The sequence below is a fragment of the Microtus ochrogaster genome, chromosome 19 (genome assembly GCF_000317375.1).
Source record: "Microtus ochrogaster isolate Prairie Vole_2 chromosome 19, MicOch1.0, whole genome shotgun sequence".
NCBI classification, from domain to species: Eukaryota; Metazoa; Chordata; class Mammalia; order Rodentia; family Cricetidae; genus Microtus; species Microtus ochrogaster.
Window position 1 is genome coordinate 32,097,598 of NC_022021.1, and position 13,659 is coordinate 32,111,256.

The window sequence follows — 13,659 nt, forward strand, 5'->3', positions numbered from 1 at the left end:
TTCTTCTTTTCTTGAGATAGGGTCTTGATAGGTGGCCGGGAGCCAGGTGGCAGGAATGCAGCCCACAGCTCCTTCTACAGGGTCTCTTCACTGGACCTAGAGCTCAATGATTGGCTAGGCTGAATGACCTCATTCCAGGGGCCCATCTGGCTCCACCTCCCACTTAGCAATGGGTTCACAGAGGCTCAGTTCACCTGGCTTTTCCATGGATGGTGGGAATCTGAAGCCAGGTCCTTGTGATTGTGTACCAGGCATCTTACCCACTGAGTCATTTCCCGGGGCCCTAATCATTATCCTTACTGTCACTACTCATGGGAAATTTCTTTATAAAAGCTTAAGATATACCGGACTACGATCCCATCGCAAAAGATAACTAGAAAACTTAGTTTGTTTCAAAGGTAAGGCTATTTTAAATTTCAGATGGTAATTTTGTATACTAAAATAATATTTAACATAAATCCTACTTGGATAAGAAGGTGGATTTGTCTCAATAAATAAATACAGGCTTATGCTAATAGAGGAACCATAATGACACCATGGCTTTTATGTGATACTTTAGAGTGAGGCTCATAGGAAATAAATTAATACACTTATTCATGTGGGCTGGCTCACAATGCACCCCTCCACAAAGCAAAATATAACCGTACAAATAATGTACCAGTACAAATGAGCCAGGGAAAATGTCAGCATCAATGATGGTGTTTTTCTTGAAAACAGACTTTCGGTATTTGCAACTGTTTCTCCGAGAGGGAGAAGAGCCGGTTTATTTCTGTTACCTGCCTGCCCCCATCTTTTCTCTACTCAGCGTAAGCGGGAAGCTGCTATCGGAACAAATCCAAATCTCAGCTGTCTAGACCTGGAAGGTTTGAATATCCCAGCTGGGCAGCCACTGCTCCACACATCATGAGAAACAGGAGAGGAGAAAATGCTGCGGTGTTTCTTTTGGAACCACACGAAAACTACGGCAATGCATATATTCTGTATCAAAATGTCCTCCTGGCACGGAGTGCTGAATTAGTGGTACGAAAATACATTAAATCGAAGATGGAATCTCGACCAGAAGAAAAATACAGTATCATGTGACAACCAAGAACATCATGTTTACCGAGGAAGAAACATGAAAACCAGTCCAACACTCTAGTGTGGTTTTGCTGGACACACCGCCAGTCTACCCCAGGCCATTTAATTGTGACTGGGAAAACGAACCCATTTGTGTGTTCAACGGGGGTCTCAGACCACCCGTCCATCTGGACGATTAGGCTTTGCCCTGAAATAGTGTTCTGTTATGGGTCGCGGTGGCAAAATGGCTTTTGGGCTGAGATGAAGCAGACTCTGAACAAATCACCACCCACGCGATGCTGGAAGTCAGCTCTGCCTTGAGGCCTGTGGCTTACATTTCTAATGTTACCGGGGTGGGGGACATTAGGTCAGCTACATGCTGGACAGTGTACCACGTGGAAAGAGGATGGGAACGCTGGGGTCTACGTCGGGGAGAGAGCTGGCAGCGGCTCTCGCTTGCTGGGCTCACAAGGCAAAATGGTGCCTGATGGAACCCAGAGAGAACCACAAGGACAGCAGCAGAAAGAGTTCCACAGATTCTAAACCAAAATCCTTAAAATATGTATTAGGGAAGACATTTCTGAAAATGCATGTAGATAAAACAGTCCGAGAGAAGAAAACAAGCAAATCCACAATAGCAAAAACCAGGGCATTGAATCGTTCTCAAGGGATCTCTGTCCCAACATCATCACTGCCACCACACTCCTAGACCAAGACAAGCTTGTCGGCACTTGCCTGCACAGGGCAGGACCAATGCTACAAACAAATGTCACTTAGTGTTTAGAATGATGTCATCATGAAGATGCAGATGCGGAGTGGTGGTGGTGCCTGCCTTTCATCCCAGCACTTGGGAAGCAGAGAAAGGCGGATCTCTGAGTGTGAGGCTAGCCTGATCTACAAAGTGAGTTCCAGGACAGCCAGAGCTACACAGAGAAATCATGTCATGAAAACACGCAAAGCAAGAGCACAAGAATAACAACAACAACAGGAGGAGGAGGAGGAGGAGGAACAGCAGCAGCAGCAGCAGCAGCTGTGGCCTTTATTGGAACAAAATGGCATAAAAGTCTAAGATGCACAGGAGCCTGGGACCATCCAGAATGATAATAAAAATGAGAAGTGCTAATGTTTTGAGCCTTTTGAGTTTAAATACAATCTGGTCACAATTTTATACAGTGGGTTGAATTGAATTTGTTGAAGTATCTACAGTTTACTTAAAACATTTAAAAGCGACTGAACAGAGGAGAGAGGACCAAATAGTTTCTATGGGCTATGGGTCAATGGTTGAAAAAAGTTATTTTAGTTCTTGTTTAAGCTCTTAGATCTTTTTTTTTTTTTTTTTTGAGATAGGGTTTCTCTGTAGCTTTGGTGCCTGTCCTGGAACTAGCTCTTGTAGACCAGGCTGGCCTTGAACTCCCAGAGATCCTCCTGCCTCTGCCTGGGATTAAAGGCATGCGCCAGGGACAGCTCTTTAAAATGGTTCTGTTATCTCATCTAACGTTTTTTTTTTCCCCAAAGATTTATTTATTATGTATACAATGTGCCTCCTGCATGTACACCTCCATGCCAGAAGAGGGCACTAGATCTCATTACAGATGGTTGTGAGCCACCATGTCATTGCTGAGAACTGAACTCAGGACCTCTGAAAGAGCAGCCAGTGCTCTTAACCTCTGAGCCATCTCTCCAGCCCCCTCATCTAACGTTCTATCACCTTGATACAACGGTTGTCTTTGGGGGCATGGTTGACTGAAAGTTTGACATAAGCGATTGGCTGTCACTCGCAAGCACAGATAGGTTCCTGTAATTTGTGAAGTCTTCCTAAGACGCCATGGATGTCAGGATAAGAGACCCCTTTTCAGGAGACTATGATCTCATCCATCTGTGTAGCTCTGGATGCTACCGTCGCCTTCTACCCAGAGAAAGCTCAAGGAACCATTAGGTAATGAATTTCACATTTTGACAATTGCTTTATTCGCTGATGCATCTTCCCAGGTTCTCCACTCCTAAGATATGTCAAATCTCACAGGGTTAGAGATGACCTGGTTTGGCATGTTCAGGTTTTCTTGATATAGGTAAGTATCATCTTACCAGCAGCTAACTAGCCATGGGGGTTACCAGGGTGCTACTTTCCAGGAGCTCAGATTTTAAATTCATCAAATAACCTCAACAACATTTTCCAATAAAACTTTCTAGAGTGACAATAGTGTCTCAATTCACATCCCATGTACATCAGTCACAGGCTGACACCCAGCCCCGGCTGAGTGAACTCTCTCATTGAAGTGGAGAGACTCAGGTATGAACACTGTCATTGACTGCACAAGCAGCCAAACCATCGTCCCATAAAGCAGGGTCAGACAGCTCACCTTTGGATTAGGGTGTCGGCCAATGACCAGGCGAACGGGTCCTGGTGGGCATTTACTCAAGATGGCGTGCACTTTGCTTAAGGCCGCATGGCGCACATTCACAGAGTTCACCTCCAGGATTTGGTCACCCCGGCTAGAGAGGGAGACATAACAACACACTGTGGCAACAGTCAGATTTGTAAAAGCTAACGCAGCTTTCTTTCAGGATGGGGTTTAGAATATAAAGTCTTTTGTAAATACTTCAAAGAAGCAAATGGCCTTCTTTCATCTTTATATTAAAGCAATACCTTCATATACACATCACATTTTAAGTTGGCCAAGGCCACTCTCAGAAATAGTAAACTTGAATAAAACTGATAAAAAGACAACGATGAAGGGCACCACTGGTTGAGCACCTACTGTATGTGAGGTCCTACACAAAGTGGTTTATATAACACTTGAGAGAGGTTTAAGCCTCCTTTTGAAAAGGAGGCTCCCTTGAGCTCTCTCAGGTCTGTGTGGTTATCTCATGATAGCCTCTTGACCGCCATCAGTTTCGTCTTTCTTCCTACCATCTTGAAATGATTATTGTAATATAGTCAAAGGAGGAAATATCTGAAGTGCCAAGGTTACCTAAGAATTTGTAAAAATATTTCAAATTTGAACAAATGAGAAATTTACGACAAGTTGCCTATTTTGACTTGGAATTATCGGGAGAGAGCTCAGCAAGAGAGAACAAAGACTCTCTACATGGGGGTTGAGGAATGTTCATTTGGCTCGCCCCAGGCATATGGAACCATTCAAGAAAGAAACATCAACTTGGGATGTCATTAAAGGATTTTTTTCCCCCTTCGGTTCTAAAAGTATATTTTCTTTAATGTACTTTGGATGATTTGCTAAGTTTTTCTTTTTCAATATGGAAATTCACTCTGATGATTAACAAAAAAATGTAACATAATCCATTAACACCGCCTCCAAAATGGCAACCAACAAATGGTGTTTTGACAATTCTGCTGCTGCCAAAGGACTTAGATGCTTATGAGGGCTGGGGCGGGGGAGAAAGGTGATACTGTTTGCACAGAGAGCTTTGTGTAACGTGGGCACATTTTTGTGATATTTAGGTGGGCACCAACCACTGCGACTACCGTAGGAAAGAGGATCGTGATTGCTTGTGTGCACAGAAGGCTGACTGCACAATTCAACTGAGTTAAGAAATCTGATGGTCCAGCACTTTAGACGACAGACTGTAGTTGTCCTCTCTCAGATGGCGAGGAAGAAAGTTCAACCTTTATAACGAGACCTCCCACAAACACATGACTCCAGGGCTCTTTTGCATCCGGTCACTTGAACCAGTATAAGCAGTTCCAGGTTGTGGAGTGACGTTTGCACAAATGAATGATGAGTGAGTGTATTGAAATAGCCACAGATGATCTGCCGAGAGTTCTATTTCGGCAAAATTCTAACACTGAACTTCCGAGCCCCAACACCACAGAGCAAGTAGGGAAGCTGTCTTCATTTTGTAGTCCATGGCTGTGATAAAATACCACGACAAAAGCAGCCCATGACAGAGGGCTCGCGGAGCTCACAGCTCTACGGTGTGCTCCATCACTGTGCGGACATCAAGACACAGGAACCTGAAGTCTTTTGTCATATCTACAGTCAAGAGCACATACTTGCTTTGCTTTTGCCATGTTTCCATAATTTAGAACCCCTTTCCTAGAAAATGGTGCACCACCCTCAGTGGGCAGACTTCCCACCACAATTAAGATAAAATAATCCTCTGAAGACATGCCCACAGGCCACGCTGGTCTAGACAATCCCTCATTGAGACTCTCAGGTGATTCTAGATTGTGTCAAGTTAACAATTAAAACCATCGCAGAAACCAAGATTCAAAGTTCTATGATTAAACCAAATTTGATTCATATGAGGTTTTCATCTTTGGAGATGTTGTTAACATTAGTCTTGGCTAGATTATTAGAAATAAAGTCAAAGATGTTGAATTCCACAGGAAAAAAATTAAGTAGAACAGATGGGCATAGTGGTAAGCACCTATAATTTAGCATTAGGGAGGCAGAGGCGGGAAATCAGAAGTTTAAGGTCGTCCTTGGCTATATAGTAAGTTCAAAGCCATCCCGGGCTATATATCTCTGTCCCTGTCTGTGTTGAAGCAAATAATAACGCGTGTCTTCACAACTCAAGACCACACCAGGACTGTATAATGGGAGGGAGTCTTATATGCCAGGGATGTCACGAACCTCAGGTTGCTTTCCATCTTGGCCACAGATCCAGGGGCAAGGCTGTGGATGTAGATGCCCGGGGGGCTGTTTTCCAAGGCCAAGCAGCAGGCTCCAATGCCCAGTCCAACTCTGGGCTCTAGGAGAGGACAGACAACAGAAGCCAATGTTACACCGTCACCAGAAAACGTGCAAACACAGTTGACAGAGTTAACAGATATCCAGACCAATACGCTCTTGGTTTGGTCCAGACGGAGAATGTAAATCCTGCTTCTCATGTTATCTCAGGCTCTACTCTCTGCTTAGCCTAAGGGACTTCCTCAAATCCGTCTAGAAATAGCTGGAGAATGACTAATATTTTTAAGCCTGAATATGAAACCTTTTAGACTTTTTGACCGTCAGCTAATTTCTTGGTTATTTATAATCGTTGATTCTCCTTCTACAGTAAGTCCTAGTCAAGGAGGGGAGAAATGAGAAAAGGCATCCGGATCTGCTGAGAACCTGGGACTTGGAGTTACTGGTGTTGACTTACTCTTGTCTTTCTTCATGATTTTAGAAGGCTGGACTACTCATTTTAGCACAAGTCCCTGACAAATGGTGATTCATTCATCTGGGGAGAACTTTAAAGACTGTTGGCCAGCAATTTCGCCTCCCTTTTGTAAAATGATTCAACATCTCTCCTTGTGATGACCCGGGCCACTTAGACACCGGACAGCAGGCGGTTCCAAAGGCCTGGTTTAAAGAATGTAAGTAAAAGCAGGTCCCAGATTGCTATGGAGGAGAAATCCAGGGAGTAAGGAGCTGCTACAGTACCTTTGTTGAGGGTGACCTCCATGACAATCCTGTCTTTGGGCCCAGGAGCCTTCCGCCCCAAGGATGAAGAACCACCTTCTTCAGAACCTCCTCCTGCTGGGGGTCCCCCGCTGCTGTTGAAGCTTGGGGAGCTCGACCTGCTCATGTGTGTGGGAGTGGAGCATGGGGTGAGACTGGGGCTGAGCAACTTGGTGCGCACCGTGAGGACGAACAACCCACTTCGGATTTGCTGCAAAACAAACAGGCGCGTGGGAAACTGTCAGATGGCAAAACCCATAGGGGAAGAAGGGAAGAAAAGGAAGAGAACAAAGGAGACCCAAGGGGACACCGTTACCTTGAAGGTGTGAATGGCCTCTTGAAACGTCAAGCCCTTTATTGGTATTCCATTGACATCTAGGATTTCATCTCCTGGTGACCAAACGTGAGGAAATACATTAAGCTCTAATTTACTGGACTCTGCTTGGCTTGACCTACAGTGGCATACCCTACGAACATAACTCTTATGGTTCAGATCAATTTTAACTAACTTAGCTCCTAGGGATGTCCCCTAAATGGAACAATAAATACAAATTTAAATATACTCATATTATTCAGCAATAATTCTATAATCAATAATTAAACAACTTTGGGGCTGGATTTGGTAGGGCACACTTAGATTCCTAGATTTGGATAGGCTGAGGCAGGAGGATCAAGGCTAGCTGGGGTAACAAAGTGAATTCAAAGTCAGCTTGGGTTACCAAATAAGACTATCTGGACTAAAACATGACCAAAAACACCTGACAACCAACCAACCAACCAAAACCCACTACCATCACCAAAAACAGAACAAAATAAAATCCCAAACCAAGCTAATCAATCAATCAACAAAAAGAACACATGCAAACACAAAGCAAGAATAAAATATCAAGCAACAACAAAGTAACCAACCACCACCACCAAAAGGCAAAACCCACTATGGAAAGCTTGAAGACCTGATTGTTAACTATTGACACCTTTGACAAGAAATATGCTCAGAGACTGAGCTGCAGTTTCAGGTTTTGAATAGTCTTATTTAAAAACATAAACCTACTAAAGGAAACCTGAACACAGGCATGCTTGTGAAGAAGCCACACTCCTATCTGCAGAAAGACAAGCTGTCCAAGTGCAGAGACTCAACCCGACACAGAATAGGGTTTCAATTAACAGTAGAGAGAAAATCTTGCTTAGATGTGACTGAGAATTGATAGCCCCACTTCCAGAAATAGTCTGGATATCTGGGCTTATTGGGGCAGGTTCCAGGCTCCATCTTCAGGCTGGCAAGACTAGAGGTTTCTGCCTCAGAGATCACTGCAGGCTGATGCCAATGACTGCAGGGGTGTGCGAAGTTGTGAGCAGTGTGTGTGCAGTGTCCACATGCTTCTCCCTGACTCCAATAACTTCTCATCTCCAACACTGTGACAACCTGTAGTCAGGTCATGTTCCACACTGCTCACACAGTGCCTTCTGGGAATGTCAGGGGATACGGACATCCTATTGGCTTCTGACAACTTGGTTCTCATTAGCACTCTTGTGACATGGGCTGGGTTTTGGAATAACAGCTCATCAAACATAAAGATGCCCCAGAAAAAGCAGACAGACTCTGTCCGGCAGTGCAGGAGGGGAGAGAGGCTCCATATGACAAGACAGTTCAAACAGCAGAAAACCACACATGTTCGCTGCAGACAGCCAATCTCAGAGCACGCTGTGCACATGGGAAGCCGCTGGATGAGGCAGAGAAATGCAGCAGCATCCCATGCATTCTCTGCAACGCAACTGCACAAGCCACACAATGCTCTCCCTTTCAGAACAGCCTGGCCTCACCAACTGTTCAGTTATGACTGGAGGGTGAAGGGTGTACCTATACGGGTGCAGGACAGGAACACCGAAACAGTTACTCATGCGCATAGAATTTACAGGAGAGCTTTTAAGGTGTATCACTCAATGGCTGGAAGCCCAAGTGTGACTTACATTTCTCATAGATGAACACATATGAAAACATAACAAACATTTAGAAGAATCATCCACTATTAACCTTTCATAATGATTGATGCTCCCCCACCCCCGTCCCATTTTGCTTCATTCGACCAACCTCACAGGATGAATTTCAACCAAATGAACACATACATCCACTCTAAGACACCTCGGCCAGACTTTTACACTGCTCTGAAACTAGATCCCAAAAGCACCTGGGGGTTAACTTTTCCTCAGAGAGAAAGAGATAAATATGTTGCCCAAGAAGTATTATGCCTGGTCAAATCAAACTGTTACATAAAGTCTCCTACAAGCTCTGCCTAAAACCAGGACACACTGATTCCCTCTTCCCGTTTTTAAAAGAGAAGTATACTATGGCCACTCCACTTCGAGTCAACAGAACCGGACAGTCAAATCATTTCTAAAGATAACTAGAAATATCCTGACATAATCACCCCAGGAAAGGCAGATACTGGGCCAGTGAGATGGCTCCATGCGTAAGGGGGCTTGCGGCCAAACCTAATGACACGAGTTTGAGTCCTGGAACACACACCGTGGGAATGGAGAACTGACCCCTAACTCTGACATCTACATATTAACTGTGACCCAACTGTACATACACATATATATACCAAAATAAATACATGTATCAATAAAATAGATGTATATTAGAAGGGAGGGGGAAACAGGCTTCTTGCCTTGGTCTGTGCTACACAGTTATGTTCACAATTTACTGGCTTCATGAAATTACATAAGCATCTTAATCCAGATAAATATTTTGTAAGTTATGCAAATATACACAATGAGAAGAATCTCTTTACTATAAGAAATACTATGGCTAGGCGTGGGGATGCATGCATTTAATTCTAGAATACACAAGGCTGCGGCTGGCAGATCTTTCCAAGTTAGAGAGGCCAGAGTGGTCTACACAGCCATGGTGAGAGGAGGTTTCTAGTTACTGAACATTTCTCAGAGCCAGTTTCCTGGCCTACAAAAGACTCACTCCAAAATACCTGCTCTGCAGGTTTATAATACAGTTAGTAAAATAACTTAAATACATAGATATGCTTTGTAAATGCTTAAAGGACCAAAAAAATACAAGGTATAATTAAAGGTTTGAAAACCTTATTCGGAAGGTGTAACTGAAAACCTTGGTGATACTTTAATCTACACCCAGAGTCTCTTGTCTGTTGTATTTATGTCTGATAATATGGTGGACGCTATAGAGAACGGGAAGACGTTCAATTAGGAGCCAGCTACAAAGTATCGATTCCAACAGCAAGACATTAAAAAGCTACTAAAGTCACTGCGTTCCCATCAGTGCTAAGGTAAGACTGGACTGCCAAATTCTCAGGAATATTTAAGGCAGAGAACCCAAGCGAGGACCAGTATTTAACAGTGTAGCCACGGTTAAAATCTATGGTCTGCAACAGAAACATCAAGCTACTTCCCATATTTAATCTGTTTTCACCCCCCACAAAAATACTTCAAGGTAGATATTAACGTTCCAAGTTTGCTCCAAGTAGCTCAGGAGAGTGGAGCTTGTGTTACGTGGTCTGCCCAAGACCCTGATGACGAGGTGCTGGATTCAGGTCAGGTCCACCATACTCTCAAGGCCATGACCTCAGTTGCCATGACATCTAGTCACACCTTGCAAGGGTACAGACTCTCAAGGGCTCAGGCTATCACTACAGATCACCAAGAGACTCTCGCTTACCTTCTTTGAGTCTGCCATCCTCCGCAGCTGATCCGTTTGGGAAAATGGTCTTGACAAAAATCCCCATCTGGCCTCGAATGCAGTCTCGGCCTCCAGCAATGCTAAAGCCAAGGCCCTGTGTTCAAAGCAGGCAAGAGTTTGGGCTGACACTACAGAATTTAACCGCAAAAACCTTTCCCTCTGTATTAAGTATTTGAGCGAGGTATCTTTTCTACTCAGGTTTGGGGTTTAAGTAGGAGACCAATTTCAAGTTTTCCTTCCCTATTTCCTTCCTCAGATTTAGCTGTAGTATACTAGGCCATTCATATTAAGGGAGGGATCTAGGTTGACTATCTGAAGTTGCTAATATTTGACAGTCTTTGACTCCAAGAATCAGAGTTTCCCCCTGACGAGCAAACGGCTCTTCAAGCTCTTCCACACCCTGCGGTCGCCATATTTGTTTCAGTCTTTCCATTTTGTATGCTGTCAAAGCAGATATTCCAATACTTATATAGCATCAAGTTATTTGTACATTTACCTAATGGCAAAGCCATGAATATCACTCAAAATGATGGAGCATTCTCTAAGGGTGCCAGGGGTAGATTTCTTACAATGGGGAAAAGATTTGGGAACAGAACCAAAAAGATTGGAAGATCATTCTTTCCATCCTTGCCTTCCACCCTAGAATCTCTTGAGGGGCTGGCAACTCCCTGTATCAACTGGGCAAGGAGGGTGTGCCAGCCTCTCACTGCGAGGGGCACAGGAAGGAATGACAGGGAAGTTATGCCAGCCCTTTTTAGATGTTAATTTTTTTTAATGTAAAAACAAAACCAAACTAAACATGCAAATAGGCTACTTAAGGAGCAGGCTACCCCTCATCTGGAGGGCAAGAGTTGGCAGAAAGGAGCTCACCTTGCCTTTCTCTTTGTACAGCCCGATGATGGAGATAACGGACGGCCGAATGAGCCTCCATGGAGATTCCACGTGGGTGGTACTCAGAGAGCGGGTGGACTTCTTCACGATGTGGTATTCCTGAAAGCCAGCGCAAGGTAACACCAGATATTTTCAGTTACCCTGCTGCGGGCTCGGGCATACAAAGAGACTTTGAAAATCTCAGCTGTCTTTTGAGTTAGCGATTCCCACTGGTCGGTCTGTGGTCCACGGGCTTAAAACAAATTTACTCTAAAGACTACTGGAGCAGGGCCTCCCTCTGCCGTACCCTGCCATACCTACCCCGTCACAAAGGGCTGCTTAGTGACCCCAAGCACCTGTGTCACACACTTTGTCTTTAACCGTAAGTCACAGATCCTTCTGGAATGGAGTCAGGAGAACAAAGATGACCATCCTGGGGTTGGGCTCTTTTTGAAAATCTCTCCCACCCCTGCCCCAAGTTCAAAATCATGTTTAAAACGTATCTCACCATTGCAAGCTTAATCTACTCATTCAGAAACTCAGCAAGCCAATGTGTCTTATAAACTGCAAACCACAGACCCAGACAACTGTTTTTCCACATAAAATGCCCTGCTGAGACATGGCAGCCTTTCGGCTCTAATCCCTCGTATTTGGAAAAATCAAATACTTTCCCATAGCCACACTTTCTCCTTCTGGCAGCAGCTCCAACCCCAACCCCCGTTTCGTGCCCTAACCACATGTATCAGCAGAGTGCATACTGATAACCAGGAGATTAAGTAGCTCCCGCTAAAGGGAGCCTTTCGCCCTCTGACTCACTCTTAGAATAATAAATGTCTTCTGTGTCTATCACAGCACAGGTAGAAAAATATCATTGAGAAGAGAGCCATCGCAAAATAGTTTTCATACTTGATTTGTATCTGCTTCATTCATATGGAGGAATGAGATGCTCCCTCCCGCCAGGGGTAGTTTGCATCCCCTGGTGGTTTGGAAGAGTTTATACTGTGATCTTTGACAGAGTATCTGCCAGTAACATGGGCCGCCCAGACTTGGTCTCATTAAATAAACGATGTGGGCTTGGCAGTGTTACCACCCATTTACTGAAACCACTGCAGAGCGCGCCAGACACAGCCTGTGGCTGGCCAACCTTTGAACACAGGGGTTCACGCAGGATCCCCTTGGGGACCCCCTTTCTCTGATCACCAGTCTTCAACCCTGCTTCATGTTCCCTCTCCTGGAAACAAGCAGAAGCCAGAGGTCTGTGTGCTTCATGTGGACATTTGAGAGCTCAAGGGGTCGCTCTGCCCTGCGTGCACCTGTGCTGTCTATAATGCACCACCCACCAGCCACCAGAGGCTACAGGTTTGAATTAAGGCTCATTAAGAATTAAAATGCGCTCCTCAACTTTGCCAGTGCGTTCCCAGGCTGAGACACACATAACTGCCATCTTGGATGCTACAGGTGCAAACCACTTATACCTATGCCCAAAGTTTTACTGAGTAACTACACTGGGCAGCACCTTTTGGTGGAGGAAATAGCAGAGTGTGTGTGTGTGTGTGTGTGTGTGTGTGTGTGTGTGTAAAACCTGGGAGAAAGAGAAGAGGGCCAAAGATAAGAGAAAGGACAAACTGAAGAAGGGAAAGCTCTTTAGTAAGACTGTCTACCCCAGCATGAGTTTCCTGAGCAACATAAAAAAAAAAACAAAAGCCATAAATACTTGATATTGACACCATGACTAGCTATAATCTTTCTTCAGAGATTCTGACACATAACCTTGAATAAAATATTTAGCCATTTTGAGTTTCAGCTGTTCCACCACAGAGCGGTCCTGACACACTAGAAGTCAGGGTCCAAGCCCCTTAGACTCCTATCACCCAGGAGTCCCCAAGTGTGATATTAGAGACGTCACTGCTGGAACCTCCTCTTCCAGCCCTGTTTTTTCTGATAGATCCAGGGGAAAATGCTAGTGATTTCCTGTTTGACTCATAGTACCAGAACCCAAAGAACCCCCAAGTTTCCCGGAGACTGAGCCTCCTTCCAAGTTGGTTGTGAGCCTGTCCTCTAGCTTTCAGCGGGCCAGGGACAGGATAACCAAGGAGGAACTTTTAGTCAGGGCTGGAGAGTCAGAGTTCTTGACGGGAACAGGCTCTGTCATGCTAACCACCTACTTTAGTCCTCCGCAGCAGGTGGGACCCCAGGCAAGGTACAGGCACAAGTGCTCACGCCACCAACAGAGTTGTTATTCTGACATGTGACGTTCCTATTGAATAAGCAATGGTGGTTTGCCACAGACTCCGAGACGCCATTGTCTCCTGGCAGTTGAGAGCAACTCTTAGTTCCAAAACATACAGCATGAAGAGAACCAAGATGCTGAGATCTATTAAGAGATATTTCCCCACTTTCTTCAACCCTGGAGCTGGCTTCCTTCTAATCTTTCTGGGTAGACCTCATATTCTCTCCGTGGCTCTCCCTCCCTCTGTCTCTCTAGGCCCAAATGCTCATGGCCCTTATCAGTGGGCAGCTCTTCTGAACAGGGGTCCATAGAGATCTTTGGAAAGAAATAAAATATATTCTCTCTCTCTCTCTCTCTCTCTCTCTCTCTCTCTCTCTCTCTCTCTC

General features: G+C 44.7%; 1 protein-coding gene across 1 annotated transcript in view; it reads right to left on the reverse strand.

The window, feature by feature from the left end:
* Positions 1–13,659, reverse strand: part of Pdzd2 (PDZ domain containing 2) — a 346,988-nt gene that overhangs the window by 34,491 nt on the left and 298,838 nt on the right. The window contains exons 9-14 of the mRNA XM_026783724.1: positions 11,044–11,163; positions 10,153–10,267; positions 6,781–6,854; positions 6,447–6,675; positions 5,655–5,772; positions 3,420–3,552 (exon numbers count right to left, since the gene is read on the reverse strand). Coding sequence (XP_026639525.1) covers positions 3,420–3,552; positions 5,655–5,772; positions 6,447–6,675; positions 6,781–6,854; positions 10,153–10,267; positions 11,044–11,163 — 789 coding nt within the window. The remainder of the gene's footprint in view (positions 1–3,419; positions 3,553–5,654; positions 5,773–6,446; positions 6,676–6,780; positions 6,855–10,152; positions 10,268–11,043; positions 11,164–13,659) is intronic.